Genomic DNA, 21042 nt, shown 5'->3' with positions numbered 1-21042 from the left:
GTCTCCGCCAATCACAAGTCGCGCCGAACCTCGGAAGGAAGGGATAAAAAGGCAGGGTGGGAAGCTCTGGCTGTGTCGCTACCGGCTTCGCAACCTGTAAGAACTTCTATTTTTGCGGGTTTTTTGTTTTGTTTAGTTTTGCTGCAAAACTTTTGAAAACCCGAAGATGTCCGGCCGCGGGAAGCAGGGCGGGAAGGCGCGGGCCAAGGCCAAGTCGCGCTCGTCGCGGGCCGGGCTGCAGTTCCCCGTGGGCCGCGTGCACCGGCTGCTGCGCAAGGGCAACTACGCGGAGCGGGTGGGCGCCGGCGCCCCGGTGTACCTGGCGGCCGTGCTGGAGTACCTGACGGCCGAGATCCTGGAGCTGGCGGGCAACGCGGCCCGCGACAACAAGAAGACGCGCATCATCCCCCGGCACCTGCAGCTCGCCATCCGCAACGACGAGGAGCTCAACAAGCTGCTGGGCAAGGTGACGATCGCGCAGGGCGGGGTGCTGCCCAACATCCAGGCCGTGCTGCTGCCCAAGAAGACCGACAGCCACAAGGCGAAAGCCAAGTGAAGCTTTTTTTTTAAACGAACAACCCAAAGGCTCTTTTCAGAGCCACCCACATCTTCTCAAAAAGAGCAGGAACTCTGCAAATGCTTTTACTCCAGAGACAGTTAATATATTTGGAGGCTTTTAGATCTATTTAGCTATAAAGTGAAGGTTTCTGATGCATACCTTTTCTTTTTAGATTTTCAACTTTCCCTCGCTTTTCGGTGTAGGTCCCTGTATTTTCCTTCTTCTAGGAACTTAATGTACTTACCAAAACGTTTTTCTGTTTCACTTCTCCCCAAAATCAATAAAAGGCAGCAGTTACGATTGAAATCGGCCACCACACCGTGGTGGAAGGGGAGGAGATGAGAACTCGGACAAGGTGGTTTTGCCGCCCCCCCGCTCTGTGTTTTCCCAGGCCAGAAGCTCCGTTGTCCCGGCGGAGCTGGGAGGTTTCTTGCCGGTGACGCTGCCACCAATCCGCGGGCAGAGCGCGGTTTTCAAAGCCGGGGCGGGACAGGGAGCGTTTCACTCCCAGCGCAGCTGCTGCTGCCAGCAGATAAACTCTCTAAAATTCGTTTTGAAGTTTTAGAAAGCAAGCATCCTTTGTCCAGACTGGACAACAGGAGGGAGTGATCTCCGTCAACCATGTGCAACAAGACAAAAGCTAGTTACAGAATGTATTTCTCACTTACATACACACGTGTAAATTTTCTCAGAAAACTTATATATATATTCTATTACTTTCCAAGGACTAATTTTAACGTTATTATGAACTCAACAACAGTCAAAAGTCTTACTAATTTGGAGCTGGTTCCAGCTCTCTGCTTGATGTTACATTTGAGTTAAGGAGACACTCCAGATAGAGGTGATTACAAAGAGGGAACATTTGTTCAGCATAGATCATACTTCACACCAGGAATAATCTTCTAAGAATGAACAATGTCTGGAAAAAACACTCTGAAAGAAACCATGTTATCAGAGGAACATTCTAACTTTAAAAAAATATAATTACTTAGATGAAACTTTATTCTGTTTTAGCTTAAATCAAAAATATTAGAGCTTTTATAACTACTTCTTGTATCACAGGTACTAGCAACAGAATTATAAGTGTTTCACTGGGATACTGTGCTCTAACTGACCCAGAATTGTTCCCAAAGGACAGCATCAGCTATTCTGAGAAAGTGATGAGATTGTGGAAATGGTAATGGAAGATCACAAGTTTAAACCGAATAGGCTAAAGTTTACTTTTCTATAGCATGTGAGTTCCTACAGAAGCACATTGTAAAGTCACATATACATACAGAAGGGGATCATCATGTACCAATCAGGACTTAAAGTGATGTTTCAGTTCATTCTTTTTCATTCTGACAGCGTGGGTAAATCTGAAATGTGCCATTGGATTTATCTGTCAGTCTCCTTTCCTCCTACAGTCGCCTCTTGGGTGCCACCTCCTTCAACTCGGCCGTGCTCTTCGGTGCCACCTTCTTGCCCCTAGCAGCCTTTGCTGCCTTTTTTTGGAGCTCTGCTTCGGTGGCAGCCGGCTGCATAGGACTCATCGCTGCTACCTTGGGATTCTTGAGTCCCTTATGCTCCTCTGAGGCACACGAGGCCTTGGTGATGGGCTCGGTGATGCTGGGTCTCATGGGCTTTGCCCACTGCTGCCTTTGGCCTCTTGGCAGCAGGAGCCGCAGTGGCAGGGAGAGGCTCTGGCGTGGTGAGAGGCAGATTTCAAAAAGGGGGAGGCTGGGAAGTATGTGTCAGGGGATATAAATAAAAAACTAATTAAGAGATGGGCCGATATTAATAGGGATAAGCCTCCATCACTAGTGCTTGGGGAAGCCTCTCCCACAGGAAGGCAGCAGAGGTTCCACTCCCCTCTGTTTCCTCAGAACAGGTCCTTTTTCTTTTTCTTTTTTTTTTTTTTCTCCTTTTTTCTTCCACCGTAAATGTCACAGCATTCCTTCCGTTCTTAGGTGCGCATATGTAAAACAGGATTTCATTTTTTATTCAGTAGTTTTACACAGAAGAAAACAAAACCACACAACGGGGAGCCAAGAATGCACTGCCGGGAGCTGGGAGCCTCGTGAAGAATGGGGGAAGTGTGTTTCCTTTGTTCTTTAAAAGCGCCCCTAGAATAATAAGGCGGGGGAAACTGCTTTTTGCGGTGTCCTCTCAGGAGGCAGAGAAGTGAGTCATCCTGGCAACGAGTTAATCGAAACTGGTTTTCAAGCAGAGGGAGTTAACGCAGGATTGCCTGCCTGAGTGTTGCTTGGAAACCAAACGAGAATCGAGGGACTGGTTTTAAACAACGCTTGCTGCTTACACAATTGTCTACTTTGGTTCGTTGGTTTTGTTGGATTTCTTTTGCTTTGTAGTTTGTTTGTTTCTTTTTTTCCTCAAAAAAAAACCAAAACCCTAAAGGACATTTTTTGGTGTGTTTTTTTTTTAATCAGCCCTGTCTTTTTGAAATAAATAGCACTAGATATTAATAATCTACTACTCAGAGAGGGACTGTATTAAATAGCCATGCTGAGAACTAGGCTGAAAACAGTTGAGGATTATTTTTTGTTTAATAAAGCCAGGTTTTTAATCTATTCTATTGAGCAAAATAACCTCCTATTGGTGGATCTTCAGTATGGAGGGAAGAGATTGCGTGAGTCTGAAGCAGAGGACTGTTTGCAGAAGTTCCTGATTGGGCCATTCGAAAATCCCATATTTTGAAACAGAGGTTTCATCTTTGCCCTTGGAAAAGTGCTGTGAGCAGGGAGCATTTCTCTCTTTTTTCCGGACCAATGTTCACACTGAAATGCTTGACAAAGAAGTGGGTCTGTTCTGCTTCTCTTAGAGATTAGGGAAGGAACACTTTTTTTTTTCTCAGTGATGTTTGAAAAATCACTCAAAACCAGAAGTATTCTAACATTTTTATTTTCAAATATGATACAGATTGAAATCTGAAGTGATTGGTTTGGGTTTTTTCCCCCTTGTCTTCTTCACTAGAAACTTAGTTACCATTTTGTTCTCTGTCTTTCTAGCTACGTTTCTCCCTTAAGATCATGCATGTAAAGAGCTTAGCTCCTTTTCATAGCAGTTTATGACTAATGTTCTATTTTCTATGCCACCAATGATATCTGCACAATGTTTCTAACTATGGTTTTATTAGTACAGGCAAACAGATGAGTTCAGTTTGCCAGATCCTCTGTTGTTTTACCTTTTTTCAGCTAAAATATAACTGCAGTATTTTCTTATAGTTACTGCATATCCTTGTTTCTCCATCCACATTTAATGTAGAAAGGTAGAAAGGCAATATATTCTTCTGCCTCACATAACCATGCCTATTGTAAATGAACACATTTCTTGTCTGCATACTATAGCTAAATAAAAGTTCTGTATATAGTAAAATAGAAAATAGAACTGAAATATAATGCCATTTTAACTATGTAGCAGATAAGACTTTTAAAAATTTTCTTTAAAAACACAAGTATTTTATTTCACTTCAGATGTAGACTTTCTAATTAATTTGGATCCTTTCCCAAATCTCTTTCCAACTATTCAAACAGCCTAAACTCTCAGTTTCCTACATCTTAAAGGAAGGCTTTAGATTTAAGAACACTGCATCACAGATGTCGGTGGTCATGAAAAAACATTCAGTGTCATAAATGACTTTAAGTACTTTTGACCTTTAAGTCCACAGTTGTGGTTTAAAGCACTGGCTATAGCACAGATAGTACAATTACTCAGATAGCCTAGCTCTAATAATGCTATTCAACTTGTAATTACTTCACAGTTCTGTTTTTCCATAAAGCACCACAAGATAATATGCAGGGATAATTAAAAAACCAAAACCAAATACAAACAAAAAAACCCACAAACCAAACAACAAACCCGCCAGAAATACAACAAAACCAAACCTATGATCAGCTGCAGAAATGTTCCTGAATATGCAAATAAGCAGGTAAAACAGAGTGAAGTTATAAAAGACAATTGACATTTTGGTTAACTTCATCACAGTGACAACAATGTATGGAAAAAATATCTTTCAAAAGGTCTTATTCACCTTTTTTTGAAAAAGATTATGCTTGTTTGCTTTGTAACAGCCTGGTTGTGGACAGCATAAAGACATGGTCCAAACTCCCCTGGTACAAAGCAGTCTTCTACAGTCTTAGATAAAGATGTGATTTACATTTTATTTAATATCGCCCCAGCCTTTCCATAGGAGACATTGCTTTAGGCTATTGTATTTACAAAACTGTAGGCAGATTAAAGCATTTGCCTACAAAAGTAAATGGAATTACTTGCCTGCTGTTGAAGGTATAGTTATGGGACTGTGGGCTGTACTTTGTAAAACTTATTTACATAACTCAATCTACACAAAGGTTAAACATTTACATGTCTATTAAAAATTATTCTCAAAACTTTTTGCTCAGATATTCAGTTCCTTTAGTACCTTTCTGCAACCGTACATAGCAGAGTACAATACAATCAAGTAGAAATACCTTACAAATCCAGTAAAATATAGAGAAACCTTTTGAATAGTATCATCAACAACTTATTTTTCATATTCCCTTGAAAACAGTCTTGCTTAGGCACCAAATGAGGTTTTAAAAAGCTGTTGATGTTGCTTGTTTCTCTCAGATACAAAGTACAGGCTTAATTCAGATGTTCATAAGCGTGAAAGGAACCCACATCTCCCCATTCACACAATTTCAGAGGCACTGATGCTAACATTCAGGAAATTTGATTTACAGGATTAAAGTCTGAATGCTAACTGCATGCTAGCTGTAGAAACAAGGCAGAAACCTGCCTTTGCCTGTAACAATAAATGCTCTGAGTGTGTATAAAATTAATAAAATAGCAAATTGCCGTAAAACACAGATAATTCCTTGGACATCCTTATCTTTGCGTCTTCACAGAGTCTCCCTGATATTACAGTTGCACAGCTGATTAACGGGGTAATCGATGGGTTTGAAAGCTTGCCCCCCAGCACCCTAAAGAGCCGAGGCTCGGCCGCAGCCGCCGGAGCGCGGCGGGGAGAAGCGGCCCCGGGGCGGCCCCAGGCACTGCCCGCCCGGCGCAGCTGCTCTCCCGCTGCAGCAATTTCTGACCAATCCTGCCCGGGAAGGAGCGAACTTCTCTCCCTCCTTCCCCTCCCTCCCCTCCTCCTCACCACCCCCACCCCCTCCTTCTCCTGCCTCTGCCCCTCACCTCAGGTTACCTTCTCCACCACCCCACTCCGTTCCTCTCCTCCCGCGTCGTTTCGACTTCATTAATTACAGAATCGCTACTTTGGAAAAGACCTCCAGGATCATCGAGTCCAACCATTCCTATCAAACACTAAAACATGCCCCTCAACACCTCATCCACCCATGTTTTAAACACCTCCAGGGAAGGCGACTCAACCACCTCCCTGGGCAGCCTGTTCCAGTGCCCAATGACCCTTTCTGTGAAAATGTTTTTCCTAATGTCAAGCCTGAACCTCCCCTGGTGGACATTGAGGCCTTTTGCTCTTGTCCTGTCCCTTGTTACTTGGGAGAAGAGGCCAGCTCCCTCCTCTCCACAACTTCCTTTTATGTAGTTGTAGAGAGCAATGAGGTCTCCCCTCAGCCTCCTCTTCTCCAGGCTAAACAACCCCAGCTCTCTCAGCTGCTCGTTGTAAGACTTGTTCTCCAGCCCCTTCACCCTTCAAGCCAGAAGGTGAATGTGTTTCTAGGCCCTGCAGTGAGCACCTGCCCTTGTTCCTCTTAAAACCAGCCTGCGTTTTGAATACTTCCATTGTTTCTTGCAGGGACTGTTGGTTTTATTTTAACTATGCTTTACTTATACTGTGGCTGTTGCCCAGGGTAAAAGAAAAACAAAGAATAGTGGATGTTCCAGTTTGCTCCTTTAGAAAAGGTTCTTTTGATTATGCAGGCTTCACGATTAAGGGAGAAACAGACCATCCTGCCTGATAAACTACTTCTATAAGGAGCCCACAATCATTAGAGCATTTCCCCCCTACTCATTCTGTCTCAGAAAACTTTATGCATTACTACACAGTACAGAAAAAACCCTACCCTACTAACTAGGATGACGTGGATAAACTTTTGTCATCTCCACATGGCATTTCTATATAACACATCTTTAAGAATGTAGTCTTTGTATATGAACAGTATTGCTCTTGGTATGTGAGGAGGAAACAGCTTTGTCCTCACCTTCAGGTCTTCTCTTTCATTTGGAAGAAGTAATGAGTTCAAGGACTAGACCTACAATATCTAGGCACCTCCTCTGGCCTCACTAACCTATTGGTTGGTAACTAACTTTATAATTACATTGGCCCTCACAAAACTTGATAGATTTAGCTACTGACCTCATAGGTGTTAAAGAAGATAAGTAGGAGCATCTCCATTCATTGAAAACTATGCTCAAAAGAAAGTAAGTAAATGACAAGGCTGAAGTTCATTTTCACTTAGCAACATCTAAAATGCTCAAAGTTTAGAGAGGCCAAGATGTTTATGTTGTAAAGGTCATGGCTAGAGTACTGCTGCAGGTCACACAAATGAATGTTTTGATTATCATCAAAAGAATGGTTAATTTGCCACCATCTGATATGATCCAAAAGTCCAAGTCCACATGTCTTTGTAGGCAGTGAAGCTCCCATCAGTTGCTACTCCTAGGAACTCACTATGTCTGTACAGATTGCTAACTACTGAAGGACCTTACAGCTGCATTACAGGGTAAATAAAGACTTATTTTCTGTGGGTTGAGGAATGGGGAGAGGGTAGACAGATTTAAACAGAAAATCAGAGTGGTTTGGGTTGGAAGGAACGTTAAAGATCATCCAGTTCTAACTCCCCTGCCATGGGCAGGGACAACTTCCACCAGATCAGGTTGCTCAAAGCCTCATCCAGCCTGACGTTGAACATCTCCAGGGATGGGGCATCTATAGGTTCCCTGGGCAACCTGCTCCTGTGCCTCACCACCCTCATAGTAAAAATTTCTTCCTAATATTTGATCTAAATCTCCCCTCTTTCAGCTTAAAACCGTTCTACCCTCATCCTGTCCCTGCACTCTATAAAGAGCCCCTCCCCAGCTTTCCTACAGGCCCCCTTTAATTACTGAAAGGCTACTATAACGTCTCCCTTGAGCCTTCTGTTCCCTAGGCTAAACAAGCCCAACCCTCTCAGTTTATCCTTGTATGGGAGGTTCCCCAGCTCTCTGATCATCTTCGGTCTATCTCTGGACTCACTCTAACATATCCATGTCATGTTAAATGCATGCATATGTTTATATGTATGCATGCATATATAACACAGTGAAGGTGTAAAAGAACAGTATTGTTCAGAACAATAGCAGCGTGTGTTATTCATTATTGAGATAATACTAAGACAAATTGCTATACCTTGGAACACAGAAAAAAAACAAAAACCAACAACCAAACCCAAGTCATTACCTTGTAAAAATTTTGTGGCTTTCTCTGGGGATAAACAGCGAGGGCTATTAAGGGGTACTGCACAAACACACCAGTGCATGAAAAGGTAATATATTTAAGCATTAGTAATTAATAAATGCATGATTTTACTGACGTCTATAAAACAATTTCAGAAATGGAGCTGACTGTTCCTGGGGTAGGAGCTGCCATGATCCATGTTACATAAGGATTTCCAGCTTTCACATGGATGAAAGTAACTGAATGCAAGAGTGGTGGCCTTCAGCACAGAGTTAGAAGTAGGGCCAGGATGCAAACGCACACCTGAGAAAAAACCCTGCCATGTCCTGGGGCAGATTGACCCACGGGGAGCAGTCAGTCCAGGTGCCAGGTCCAGCTTAGTCTAAGTGAATGAGAATCAAAACTAGGGCTAAGCTGACCAAAATTCAGACAGTAATTTAGGGGCATATTGAGTTGTCAGGTCCAAAATGTGTGGTTCTCCTATGTATTGAGGGGATAACCACCAGTAATACTGATGGTTCTGTCTTTGCTTTTGTGGCAGATAGTCTGTGTAAAGATTGGCAGCTTAGAGTCTCCATATGAATTGGATGCACAAAACATTAATTTTGCTTGTGCTCTAGCTAACAAAGTTGTAATGCAGCCTACAAAAAAAAGAATGTATTTGTTTTCATGGAATTAGACAACTTCCTTAAAATTTTCATCATGTTTATTGTCTAGGCAAAAATATCTCTGTGTTTACCTGGACTTCTACATTTCCTGTGATTATGTTCTGAGGACATGTACATTTCCCTGAAAGTGTGATGCTGTATTATTCCTTTCCTTCACAAATTTCTCTCATAAGTACTACAGCAGATTTATCTCAAGCTTCTATTTTGGGAGGTGAAGAAAATATCATTCACTAAATTGAAACATTTCTGTCATTATACTTTTGGCTGGTTTAAAAAACACACCACAGAGACTTTCTAAGTTGGTATTAGTTCTCCTAATGAACTGAAAATGTATGTCCTGACAGACCTATTGTAGCAATAAAACAGAAGATTGGTATGGAGGGTTATAAATATGCTCCACTGACTTGCAGCTGGAGGGAAGGAAAACACATGTCATACTAATTGTTGCTTAGTCTTTTGTGCTTGACAAGTGTTTATATAAATAACATAGGCCTGTGAAACTCAGGGCCATACAACATGCTTGAAATTCTAGCCCTGCTGTAAGAAAGACACAGAGACTCTGCTTCTCCCTGATAAATATAGGTAAAGCAGCAGTTTAAATCCTTTTCCCAGGTGCTGTTTTCAAGAGTTGTCTCAGATCAATAGGTAAAGGAAATAAATTTATTCTTTTCATTTCATCTGTGCCTTTGTGACTGCTCCTGTGCTTTGCCTGCATTTGGCTCACACACTACTGAGAAATCAACAGCTCCTTTAGATAACAACAAATCACTTTTCCTCAAAACCCGAAAGCAAAACAGATCATGGAAGAGAAAACAAATTTTGAAAATCACATTAGTCAACAGCATCCTCAAGGGGATGATTGTCTTCTGGGAAGGTCAGGGTGGGAGATTGAAAGCTAATGCAGCAGGGAAAAGAAGCATCACATCTGCTATAGCATGCCTAGAAGGGTAAGAGGAATAGAATTGTTCTGTCGCTCCTTCCTGACTTTACCAGCCTGCACCTTCACTCCAGTGTCCCCTGGCTGCCTTCCCACATCATGGGAGATAGCTCAAGGCTCTTCTAACTAATATTGCCAGATCAGGAAGGCAAAAACAATTTTTCACCCTCCCCATACTGCCTTGATTAATGGCAAAAGTTAAACTTTTTTTTTTTAATATAATAATAATAACAACAACAACAACAACTTTCTACACTCACTTTTTTGTTCTGAGTAATAAAATCCATGTAAAGGAACTACCAGGAGTAAAGGACGAATGAGACCAAGATGCTCTTTTAGAAAACTGTTACTCCAGATTTCAATAACTATAGACTGCTCAGAACTACTTCCTTCTTTTCGAGAATACTGTAAGGTTTGAGCTCCTGTAAACAGGATACATGCTCCTCTTTTGGTTTAATGTTTCTTAATTTCAGGAGTGCCCCAACTCTTCCATAATACACTAACCGTTATTCTATACCCCCAGCTGCCAAGGAAAAGTTTAGAAAGATACCACACACACACACAAATAAAAACAACAAAATTGAACTGCCTATGGTTTGCTGTGGAAAAGATAAAATTGGGTAAACTGATTTGACTTTAACAATTGTGATAGATAGAGTAATAGTCTTTAAAATAACACAAACATGCTGTAATACAGCAATCTCTTCTATGTGTTTGTATATTGCTATCATACCTGCAATGATTCTCTATAAAATCAATCTTAAAAAAAATACACTCTTCAGACCAAACTTATGTTTTTTATCCCTTTCAAAGCTAAGCTATTTGTTAGATCAGGAATAGATAATGTATTTAGCTGTTTTGGCTTTTCAGTTGGGTCCTGGATAAAGATTAGAAGTTGATTATTTAAGGATGTCTAATACAGAGAGAATAAAGAAAGTATGATGCAAATATTACAAATATTATAAATAAATTTAACTCCAATGATGGACTTGAATTCAATGGAAAGAAACATTAGCCTCAAAATAAATGCCACAAAAAGAGATCTATTGCACTAAAAAGAAGCATGAAATGGATGCTAAAAGATATTGAAACTTCTTGACAAATCAACACTAGGCATAGGAGGTAAATAGGCCTGTAAGGCAGAAAACAGTATTCCCACTAAACCACATTAAAAGAATCAAATTGTTGAGACAGATAATCTACAAGATAGACTACAATCTACAAGATAGATCTACAATGACTCCACACCATTTCACAGAATCACAGAATAACCAGGTTGGAAGAGACCCACCGGATCATCGAGTCCAACCGTTCCTATCAAACACTAAACCATATCCCTCAGCACCTTATCCACCCGTGCCTTAAACACCTCCAGGGAAGGTGAATCAACCACCTCCCTGGGCAGCCTGTTCCAGTGCCCAATGACCCTTTCTGTAAAGAATTTTTTCCTAACGTCTAGCCTAAACCTCCCCTGGCGGAGCTTGAGGCCATTCCCTCTTGTCCTGTCCCCTGTCACTTGGAAGAAGAGGCCAGCACCCTCCTCTCTACAACCTCCTTTCAGGTAGTTGTAGAGAGCAATGAGGTCACCCCTCAGCCTCCTCTTCTCCAGGCTAAACAACCCCAGCTCTCTCAGCCGCTCCTCATTTGGAGTCATTAGGTGAAAAGAAGGCAAAATTATAGAACATATGTGCAAAAATTTACATGATTAAAAACAAATCTGCCAGCTGACAAGGGAAAAATAATTCTTGCAGGACTCCTGAAGAGAATAGAAGAGGTCCTTTGAATCTAGAAGTACAGAGGGAAAACCACACAAATTGCTGCCAGGAAAAAGGTGTATGATATTAAATACTGAGAGAAGTATTTGTCAAGAGAGGATATGCTTTATAGTTAAACAGAAGCTTTACTGAGCTCTCTGTTATATTCTATTTGCATTGTAAACATAAATGGGGAGAAAAAAGATAGCATATACATTCATTTTCTCAAACAATAAGTGAACAGATAAATAGCGTGCAAAGAGACAGTGATTCTAACAAACTGAGTAGCTTAACCTGTGCCAACAGCACCATCATGGTTGATATGCACAGGTAAATATGTCTTTGCTATTTCTGTAGAATGAGATCAGTTGTTATCAATAAAAGCTGATATGAACAATACAAAACTGGCTCTCTAAACTTGAAGATAGACTTATCAAAATGGTAGCCAAATATAAGCTGAATTAATTAACTATATACTAGGAGGCTACAGAGAGAAAAAGAAAAAAATCTCAAAGCATCCCCCCAGGCCCCAAAGAAAGAAAACATTCTTGCAAGAAAAATCATTTGAGAAAGGAAAAACAGTGAAAAAAAAATATGGCATTTCAAAGGGAAAGTGCTGTGAAATTGCCAATCAAAAACTCCTCACAAACAGGAAGCATCATAATAATAGGGACCTATCAGGAAGAAGGGAAAAAAACAATGAGGAAGCTCAAAATGACAAATACCTGATCAACCAAACATGAAAATTAAGACCCGTGTATTGCGCGCGTAGATAATTAACCAGAGGAAGACATCTAACGAGAGAAAGCTGGTAAAGATGAAAAGTTTGCAATAACATTTCTTTAGCAAAGTAAAAATACGTATATAAATTTATTTGTGGCAAACTTGAATAGTAAGTCAGACAAAAAAAGTAAACCAGTACACGTGCGCATGCAAGGTGTGAGGGCTTTCCGCAGCAGCAGCTCCTGTACCATAGAGTCATGGTGCCAATGGACCCTCAGAGAAAAATAACATCACTCCAAAAGATAAAGCTGCCAACTCACACCAGAGCTGTTTGAGGACTCAGAGATATTACCGGAAAAATGAGCAATGCCAAGGGGAACAGTATAACCAAGGAGCATTCCCCAAGACAAAATCATCAGCTGACCAGAACACAAAAACTGTGACCTCCAGGTTCACACAAGCCAGTCCCTTTGCTGTTTTTTTTCTGGTGCAACAAGTAGGAGGGGGAAAAAAAAAAAAACAAAACACAGCAAAAAGAATACTTTCAGCTACTATTTATAATTAAAGAATAAGAACATGACCCTCTTCAGACAGAAATGCCTGAGGCCCACTAGTCTGATGAGGGAAAGTCAGACACTCGTGTATTTTCCTAGGTTTAGAGACTACAACTCATCAGTACCAAAAGCTCCTGAAAAACAAGCACGCACACAAAAATTAACAAAAGTAAAGAAGCAAACACAAAAATATAGACTTTTAAGAGCAGTAGGATTGGAGACTTCAACTGTTTTATGAACAGCATTTAATTTTAGTGTGGTGTATTCCACTGTGGCAGTACAGAGAAAAGAACCAGGGAGAAATCCCATGAAGAGTTATAAAAAAACAAGGTCATAAACAAAAGGTAGTTAGCACATTGCATTAGGGTTTATAACAAATATATCAATGATGAAGGACAGATGTCTAGCTGTGGCATATTTCAGAAAACTTCTAGAGTGCTTGTTGCACCTTAGAATCACATTTGAGAAGCCATTTTTTAAGTTATGAGTAGCTACTGTAGATCTTCTAATTGTCAAGCTTAAATATTAAGCATAATTGTATTACATGTTGCATAATCTGCCATCCACAGCTGCAAGTTTTCTATCCCTGTGAAATGCTGTCATTAGCACCTGAAGAACTTGCAACTATTTAGAGAAATAGTAAATGTGTCCTTCCTATTGTCACAGAATAAAGTAACTGTACTGAAAAAGGCACAAGATCAAAGGAAATCATAAAGCAGGGAGACAAAGTTTCAATTCTTTTTTATCAGAAATTAGTGACACGTAGGAACTTGAGTTTTCTAAAGATAAAGATGAAGCAATTCATGAAATACAATGTTATCTTCCCTCTGAGCTCAGGTGTAGAAATACAATTCATGAAAATATTAGGGGTTTCTTTGTGCAACAAGTAAAAATGCATAGAAAAACACCCAGAAAACAGAATGCTTCGAGCTACTACGTGTCATTAAAGAATAAGAAAATGAGAAACACGTGCCACATTTTTAAAAGCACCTTAAGCAACATACATCTGTTAAAACAATGAAAACAGTAAGAACAAACGCATCAGTTTGTTCATCAGCACTCAGTCCCCAAAACACAGGAAAGCCACGTGGTGATGCACTTAGACACCAGGGAAATACCACTGACTTCACCGCCTGCAAAACTTGGAACCTGTCCTCCCGACGGAAACCAAATCCAGACAATGGATTGATAACATCCCCCTCCTCTCGTCCTACGCCCATGTATTTACTTGGATTTACTCCAGACACAACTCCCCGCCGCGCTCCCGTCCCTTTGTTAGCGCGCGGCGAAATGGCGGCGGCGGAGCGCGGGCGGGGCGGGGCGGCCCCAACGCCACCATTGGCTGGATTTTGCTGCAGCCCCGCGCCCGCCGGGGCCCGGCTCCCCCCGGCCACCGAGAGCCGCCCGAACGGCGCCGGGAAGTCGGGCCTCGCGCGGAGGGAAGGAGGCGGCGGCGCCCCCCGCGCCGGGGATCGATTCCGCGGAGCCCGGGCAGAGGCAGAGCCGGAGCCAAAGCCGGAGCCGGCCCCGTGCCGCCCGCCCCCTGTCAGAGGCGACGGCGCGAACGCCCCCGCCCGCAGGGGGAGGGCGCGGGACAGAGCCCGCCCCTGCCCGGCCCCGCCGCAGTTCTCAACCAGGTCGGACCGCTGGCCATATACACAGCCGCCTGCGCCCATTCCCGTCACTCGCTGCTTGGGTTTGCTGAGACGTGAGAATGTCTGGCAGAGGTAAAGGCGGGAAAGGGCTCGGCAAGGGGGGCGCCAAGCGCCACCGCAAGGTGCTGCGCGACAACATCCAGGGCATCACCAAGCCGGCCATCCGCCGCCTGGCTCGGCGCGGCGGCGTCAAGCGCATTTCGGGGCTCATCTACGAAGAGACGCGCGGCGTGCTCAAGGTGTTCCTGGAGAACGTGATCCGCGACGCTGTCACCTACACCGAGCACGCCAAGAGGAAGACGGTCACTGCCATGGACGTGGTGTACGCCCTCAAGCGCCAGGGTCGCACTCTCTACGGCTTCGGCGGTTAAACTCCAGTCCTGAGACGCGTTACACTTAGTCGAACACAAAGGCTCTTTTCAGAGCCACCCACGTTTTCAAGAAAAGAGCTTTTATCGCTGTACTTGTCTTTTATATTTAAAACTAATTGAAAAGAAAAAGGGGTTGTGGGCATTTGGTTTTTGCTGTTGCTACGCTTACCTCACGTTGCCCACGGTCTTTGCTCCAGCTTCAAGCAACAGGCGATCTCGCTAAGAGGTTGTATACCGGGAGATCGGGTATAACGCTTAATTCTTCGGGTTCCTAATGCTGAAAGAATGCTGTGTTCTCCTCCTCACCCCAGTTATTCCCCGTCTCGGTCCTCCCGGACAACCAGAGCAAGTGCCGTTGTGACAGCCACTGCTCAGCCACAGGGCTTCATACTAGGTATTTAAATGGAAGCTTATGAAACGGTGGAGGTCTCCTGTCGGGCATTCGGGGAGGGCGATGCAGGGAGGGATGAAGGACACAGTGGGAAGACGCGAGGAGGGGGGAAACAATAAATCAGAAATACCATGCCACGTGCACTCGCAGCGCCCCAGGGACTGCAGAGGAGAGAGGCTGCGAGCTCTGTGCCTAAAAGCCTTCCCTTACTCCCTTCTTCTGCCTGGAAGGCTGCCCGTTCTCCACACCCCACTCGCTGCCCTCCCGGCAGCTATCAAACGGGGAGCCTCAGAGCCGCTAAAGCACACACTGTTGGGGGCGGGAGGCTGCAGCTCCAAAGCTACCTGCATCCTCAATTTCCCCCTGAACCTATCCCAGAACCGCTGCTGCCTCCAGCACAAAAAGGAGCACTCGATGCGGCACGGACGGCCCGGTGCCGCTGCAAAACCAGAGACACAGCTCTCTCCAGTGGTCGCGTGGTGGCTCTTAAAAGAGCCTTTGGGTTGAGCGGGGACAGGGCAGGAGCCTCAGGCGCGCTCCCCGCGGATGCGGCGGGCCAGCTGGATGTCCTTGGGCATGATGGTGACGCGCTTGGCGTGGATGGCGCACAGGTTGGTGTCCTCGAAGAGCCCCACCAGGTACGCCTCGCTCGCCTCCTGCAGCGCCATGACGGCCGAGCTCTGGAAGCGCAGGTCGGTCTTGAAGTCCTGCGCGATCTCGCGCACCAGGCGCTGGAAGGGCAGCTTGCGGATCAGCAGCTCCGTCGACTTCTGGTAGCGGCGGATCTCGCGCAGCGCCACCGTGCCGGGCCGGTACCGGTGCGGCTTCTTCACGCCGCCCGTGGCCGGCGCGCTCTTGCGGGCCGCCTTGGTGGCCAGCTGCTTGCGGGGCGCCTTCCCGCCCGTCGACTTGCGCGCCGTCTGCTTGGTACGGGCCATCGCTGTGTGATTCTTATTCTAACTGCAGAGAAACGAGAACGGAAAACTGGTAAAACCGCTATACGCTGGCTGCATTTTTATATCCGAGCTCTGCTTGTTCATTGGCTGGTGGAAAGGCCCAAGCTCATTGGGCCATTTTAAAACCGCGCGTTAACCCTATGTAAGCTGAATACCTCGATTGTTCAATGTCAAGCTTCATTTTCTAAATCTGTGTTTCTGTGGCACGGCTTTTCTTTTTTTCTTATAAGGACTTGCCTCGATTAACTTTTCCTTTCATGAAATTAATAGTTGTTGCCTGCCACTAGTAGCGAGTAAAAGTCAAACAAACAAAAGACCAAAAATCAAACTCTTTCTGTGTTGCTAAACCATGAATAATAGTACTATTCTTCAGGTTTGCTTGTTAAAACCTAAGAAAGCAAAAGCTGCTTATTTACATTTTTACGTTCTCATTTTTTAGGGAAGTATTTCCAGAAGTATTAACTGTATTATTTGCAATTAGTGGAGTGGTTTTACCTGTTAAAATCATAGAAGTTATCATAGTTTATATTGAAAATGTAGGCATAGGAAGTATTATGTAAAGGCTAAAATAACACTAAGGAAAAAAAAACCGACAACAACAAAAACTTTGAAGAAGTCAATAATAGAGAAACAAAACTTCAAAGGGTCTAAACACTTCTATGAAGAAAAAAGGACGAATACTTCTCTCTGTAAAGGGCTGGGAGAGCCTTCAGCTAACGCGGTTGTTCCAGGGTATCGCGAATGAACCAATTAGAGTCTCGCGTTTTGGCCAATCAGAGGCGGGGAGGTGGGGTCGAAAACCGCAATAAATAAGAGTCGCGGGAGGTGAGTCTCCTCTTTTTCAAGCACTGAGAGTTTCCAAATAGAATGGCTCGCACGAAGCAGACGGCGCGCAAGTCGACGGGCGGGAAGGCGCCCCGCAAGCAGCTGGCCACCAAGGCGGCCCGCAAGAGCGCGCCGGCCACGGGCGGCGTGAAGAAGCCGCACCGGTACCGGCCCGGCACGGTGGCGCTGCGCGAGATCCGCCGCTACCAGAAGTCGACGGAGCTGCTGATCCGCAAGCTGCCCTTCCAGCGCCTGGTGCGCGAGATCGCGCAGGACTTCAAGACCGACCTGCGCTTCCAGAGCTCGGCCGTCATGGCGCTGCAGGAGGCGAGCGAGGCGTACCTGGTGGGGCTCTTCGAGGACACCAACCTGTGCGCCATCCACGCCAAGCGCGTCACCATCATGCCCAAGGACATCCAGCTGGCCCGCCGCATCCGCGGGGAGCGCGCCTGAGGCTCCTGCCCTGTCCCCGCTCAACCCAAAGGCTCTTTTAAGAGCCACCACGCGACCACTGGAGAGAGCTGTGTCTCTGGTTTTGCAGCGGCACCGGGCCGTCCGTGCCGCATCGAGTGCTCCTTTTTGTGCTGGAGGCAGCAGCGGTTCTGGGATAGGTTCAGGGGGAAATTGAGGATGCAGGTAGCTTTGGAGCTGCAGCCTCCCGCCCCCAACAGTGTGTGCTTTAGCGGCTCTGAGGCTCCCCGTTTGATAGCTGCCGGGAGGGCAGCGAGTGGGGTGTGGAGAACGGGCAGCCTTCCAGGCAGAAGAAGGGAGTAAGGGAAGGCTTTTAGGCACAGAGCTCGCAGCCTCTCTCCTCTGCAGTCCCTGGGGCGCTGCGAGTGCACGTGGCATGGTATTTCTGATTTATTGTTTCCCCCCTCCTCGCGTCTTCCCACTGTGTCCTTCATCCCTCCCTGCATCGCCCTCCCCGAATGCCCGACAGGAGACCTCCACCGTTTCATAAGCTTCCATTTAAATACCTAGTATGAAGCCCTGTGGCTGAGCAGGGGCTGTCACAATGGCACTTGCTCTGGTTGTCCGGGAGGACCGAGACGGGGAATAACTGGGGTGAGGAGGAGAACACAGCATTCTTTCAGCATTAGGAACCCGAAGAATTAAGCGTTATACCCGATCTCCCGGTATACAACCTCTTAGCGAGATCGCCTATTGCTTGAAGCTGGAGCAAAGACTGTGGGCAACGTGAGGTAAGCGTAGCAACAGCAAAAACCAAACGCTCACAACCCCTTTCTCTTTTTAATTAGTTTTAAATATAAAAGACAAGTACAGCGATAAAAGCTCTTTTCTTGAAAATGTGGGTGGCTCTGAAAAGAGCCTTTGTGTTCGACTAAGTGTAACGCGTCTCAGGACTGGAGTTTAACCGCCGAAGCCGTAGAGAGTGCGACCCTGGCGCTTGAGGGCGTACACCACGTCCATGGCAGTGACCGTCTTCCTCTTGGCGTGCTCGGTGTAGGTGACAGCGTCGCGGATCACGTTCTCCAGGAACACCTTGAGCACGCCGCGCGTCTCCTCGTAGATGAGCCCCGAAATGCGCTTGACGCCGCCGCGCCGAGCCAGGCGGCGGATGGCCGGCTTGGTGATGCCCTGGATGTTGTCGCGCAGCACCTTGCGGTGGCGCTTAGCGCCCCCCTTGCCGAGCCCCTTCCCGCCTTTGCCTCTGCCAGACATTCTCACGTCTCAGCAAACCCAAGCAGCGAGTGACGGGAAAGGGCGCAGGCGGCTGTGTATATGGCCAGAGGTCCGACCTGGTTGAGAACTGCGGCGGGGCCGGGCAGGGGCGGGCTCTGTCCCGCGCCCTCCCCCTGCGGGCGGGGGCGTTCGCGCCGTCGCCTCTGACAGGGGGCGGGCGGCACGGGGCCGGCTCCGGCTTTGGCTCCGGCTCTGCCTCTGCCCGGGCTCCGCGGAATCGATCCCCGGCGCGGGGGGCGCCGCCGCCTCCTTCCCTCCGCGCGAGGCCCGACTTCCCGGCGCCGTTCGGGCGGCTCTCGGTGGCCGGGGGGAGCCGGGCCCCGGCGGGCGCGGGGCTGCAGCAAAATCCAGCCAATGGTGGCGTTGGGGCCGCCCCGCCCCGCCCGCGCTCCGCCGCCGCCATTTCGCCGCGCGCTAACAAAGGGACGGGAGCGCGGCGGGGGGTTGTGTCTGGAGTAAATCCAAGTAAATACATGGGCGTAGGACGAGAGGAGGGGGATGTTATCAATCCATTGTCTGGGTTTGGTTTCCGTCGGGAGGACAGGTTCCAAGTTTTGCAGGCGGTGAAGTCAGTGGTATTTCCCTGGTGTCTAACTGCATCACCACGTGGCTTTCCTGTGTTTTGGGGACTGAGTGCTGATGAACAAACTGATGCGTTTGTTCTTACTGTTTTCATTGTTTTAACAGATGTATGTTGCTTAAGGTGCTTTTAAAAATGTGGCACGTGTTTCTCATTTTCTTACTTTTTAATGACACGTAGTAGCTCGAAGCATTCTGTTTTCTGGGTGTTTTTCTATGCTTTTTTACTTGTTGCACAAAGAACCCCCTAATATTTTTATAAATTGTATTTCTACACCTGAGCTCAGAGGGAAGATAACATTGTATTTCATGAATTGCTTCATCTTTATCTTTAGAAAACTCAAGTTCCTACGTGTCACTAATTTCTGATAAAAAAGAATTGAAACTTTGTCTCCCTGCTTTATGATTTCCTTTGATCTTGTGCCTTTTTCAGTACAGTTACTTTATTCTGTGACAATAGGAAGGACACATTTACTATTTCTCTAAATAGTTGCAAGTTCTTCAGGTGCTAATGACAGCATTTCACAGGGCTAGAAAACTTGCAGCTCTCTCTTCATGGGATTTCTCCCTTGTTCTTTTCTCTGTACTGCCACAGTGGAATACACCAGACTAAAATTAAATGCTGTTCATAAAACAGTTGAAGTCTCCAATCCTACTGCTCTTAAAAGTCTATATTTTTGTGTTTGCTTCTTTACTTTTGTTAATTTTTGTGTGCATGCTTGTTTTTCAGGAGCTTTTGGTACTGATGAGCTGTACTCTCTAAGCCTAGGAAAATACATGGGTGTCTGACTTTCCCTCATCAGACTAGTGGGCCTCTAGCATTTCTGGTTGAAGAGACTGCAGGAGATGGGATAATTAGAGCCGAGATATTACTCAAAAATTTAATTTACTTTCCTTGATGCCCATTTAGGCAAAAAGCTCAGATAGAATGGTATTCTCTTTCTAACTTAAGATTTCAGATTAAGCAAGATCATTTTCCTGAAAAACAATCTGTGCAGAGCTCACTGAGGAGGTGTAGTGGCAAAACAGTAACAAAGGATTTGTCTTTGTCTTCCCCTTAACCTCTAGAAGCTTTCAGCTGGAGTAGTTACACCAGGAGGAGAAAGCTCACAGCCTCTAGCACAATGCCTTCACTTGGAGGAAATACACCAACCAGGGGAAAAAGACAGAGTACTGTGGATCATACTGTTTGGTAACACGTAATAATCTGGTGGCTTCTTCGAACTCTGGAGTCCTTGGGTTTTTCTGGAGCTGATCTTGAACTCTTTTCTCTGTTCCCTCGCACCAGAGTTAGGTTCTTTGACTGTGAAGGATTCTTTCTTTTGGATATTGAGAGTAATATAAATGCCTGGATTTCTTTTCCTAGTATCCTGTTGAAACTCTGTCATAAATTCAGCTCTTCTGCCATCACTGATAAAGTTCCCATAACCAGTTCTTTCCAAGAACTTGAATTGCCTTTATAAGTATTTCCTAAGCTTCTTCCCCTCCCCAATTTTTTGCCTTCAGCACTCTCCAGTTGTTCCTCCTTGTGAAAGGGCAATACACATAACCACACTACACCAGGAATGACTGGCCTCCAGTTGTTAGGTTTGAGTGCTTGTTGGTTTTGGTTTTTGTTGGGTGAGGGGCTGGGGTGTGTTTTAGTACATATTTTAGGTGTAAGGCTATGATCAAGCAGTAGTTTTTTGGTTCACAGTAACTGCTTTTCCTCAACTGAGTCTCTAACCTGGATTTCTTTCTACTTTGTAGGTGATTTTTAGAAAACTTCTCAGAGCTTAGAATCTGTAAGACCTGGATAAGCTGTCACTTTTGTTTGAACTGATCAACAGTCTTAAAAGGATTAATGTAGGATGGAGAGAGTGTTTGTACAAACTGTTTTTTTTGAGGGGTCTGGGGGTGACATCTTTTAATGCCCCTCTTTTCTAGTCTTAAGCACTTTACATTGCTGAGATTGCTCTCTGTTATTC

At 45.2% G+C, this 21042-nt stretch overlaps 5 protein-coding genes across 5 annotated transcripts; 3 read left to right on the top strand and 2 right to left on the bottom strand.

Annotated features, from left to right (window-relative positions):
• The first annotated feature begins 76 nt into the window (after positions 1 to 76).
• On the top strand, positions 77 to 906 carry LOC138718980 (histone H2A-IV). Its single transcript, XM_069853756.1, has one exon. The coding sequence runs from the start codon at positions 167 to 169 to the stop codon at positions 554 to 556; it is 390 nt and encodes a 129-aa protein (XP_069709857.1). The 5' UTR covers positions 77 to 166; the 3' UTR covers positions 557 to 906.
• A 13389-nt stretch (positions 907 to 14295) lies between these two features.
• LOC138716609 (histone H4) lies at positions 14296 to 14737 on the top strand. Its single transcript, XM_069849772.1, has one exon. It carries the CDS (start codon positions 14309 to 14311, stop codon positions 14618 to 14620), a length of 312 nt encoding a protein of 103 aa, XP_069705873.1. The 5' UTR covers positions 14296 to 14308; the 3' UTR covers positions 14621 to 14737.
• A 675-nt stretch (positions 14738 to 15412) lies between these two features.
• Positions 15413 to 15963, bottom strand: LOC138718959 (histone H3). Its single transcript, XM_069853718.1, has one exon. The coding sequence runs from the start codon at positions 15947 to 15949 to the stop codon at positions 15539 to 15541; it is 411 nt and encodes a 136-aa protein (XP_069709819.1). The 5' UTR covers positions 15950 to 15963; the 3' UTR covers positions 15413 to 15538.
• An 864-nt stretch (positions 15964 to 16827) lies between these two features.
• LOC138718951 (histone H3) lies at positions 16828 to 17375 on the top strand. Its single transcript, XM_069853705.1, has one exon. It carries the CDS (start codon positions 16835 to 16837, stop codon positions 17243 to 17245), a length of 411 nt encoding a protein of 136 aa, XP_069709806.1. The 5' UTR covers positions 16828 to 16834; the 3' UTR covers positions 17246 to 17375.
• Positions 17376 to 18088: 713 nt separating this feature from the next.
• On the bottom strand, positions 18089 to 18494 carry LOC138718973 (histone H4). The gene has a single exon (XM_069853743.1). The coding sequence runs from the start codon at positions 18473 to 18475 to the stop codon at positions 18164 to 18166; it is 312 nt and encodes a 103-aa protein (XP_069709844.1). The 5' UTR covers positions 18476 to 18494; the 3' UTR covers positions 18089 to 18163.
• Between the last annotated feature and the right edge of the window lie 2548 nt (positions 18495 to 21042).

The sequence above is a fragment of the Phaenicophaeus curvirostris genome, chromosome 1 (assembly GCF_032191515.1).
Source record: "Phaenicophaeus curvirostris isolate KB17595 chromosome 1, BPBGC_Pcur_1.0, whole genome shotgun sequence".
Classification (NCBI taxonomy): domain Eukaryota; kingdom Metazoa; phylum Chordata; class Aves; order Cuculiformes; family Cuculidae; genus Phaenicophaeus; species Phaenicophaeus curvirostris.
Note: the sequence above shows the minus strand (reverse complement) of the source record. Positions and strands in the feature narration are given on the sequence as shown.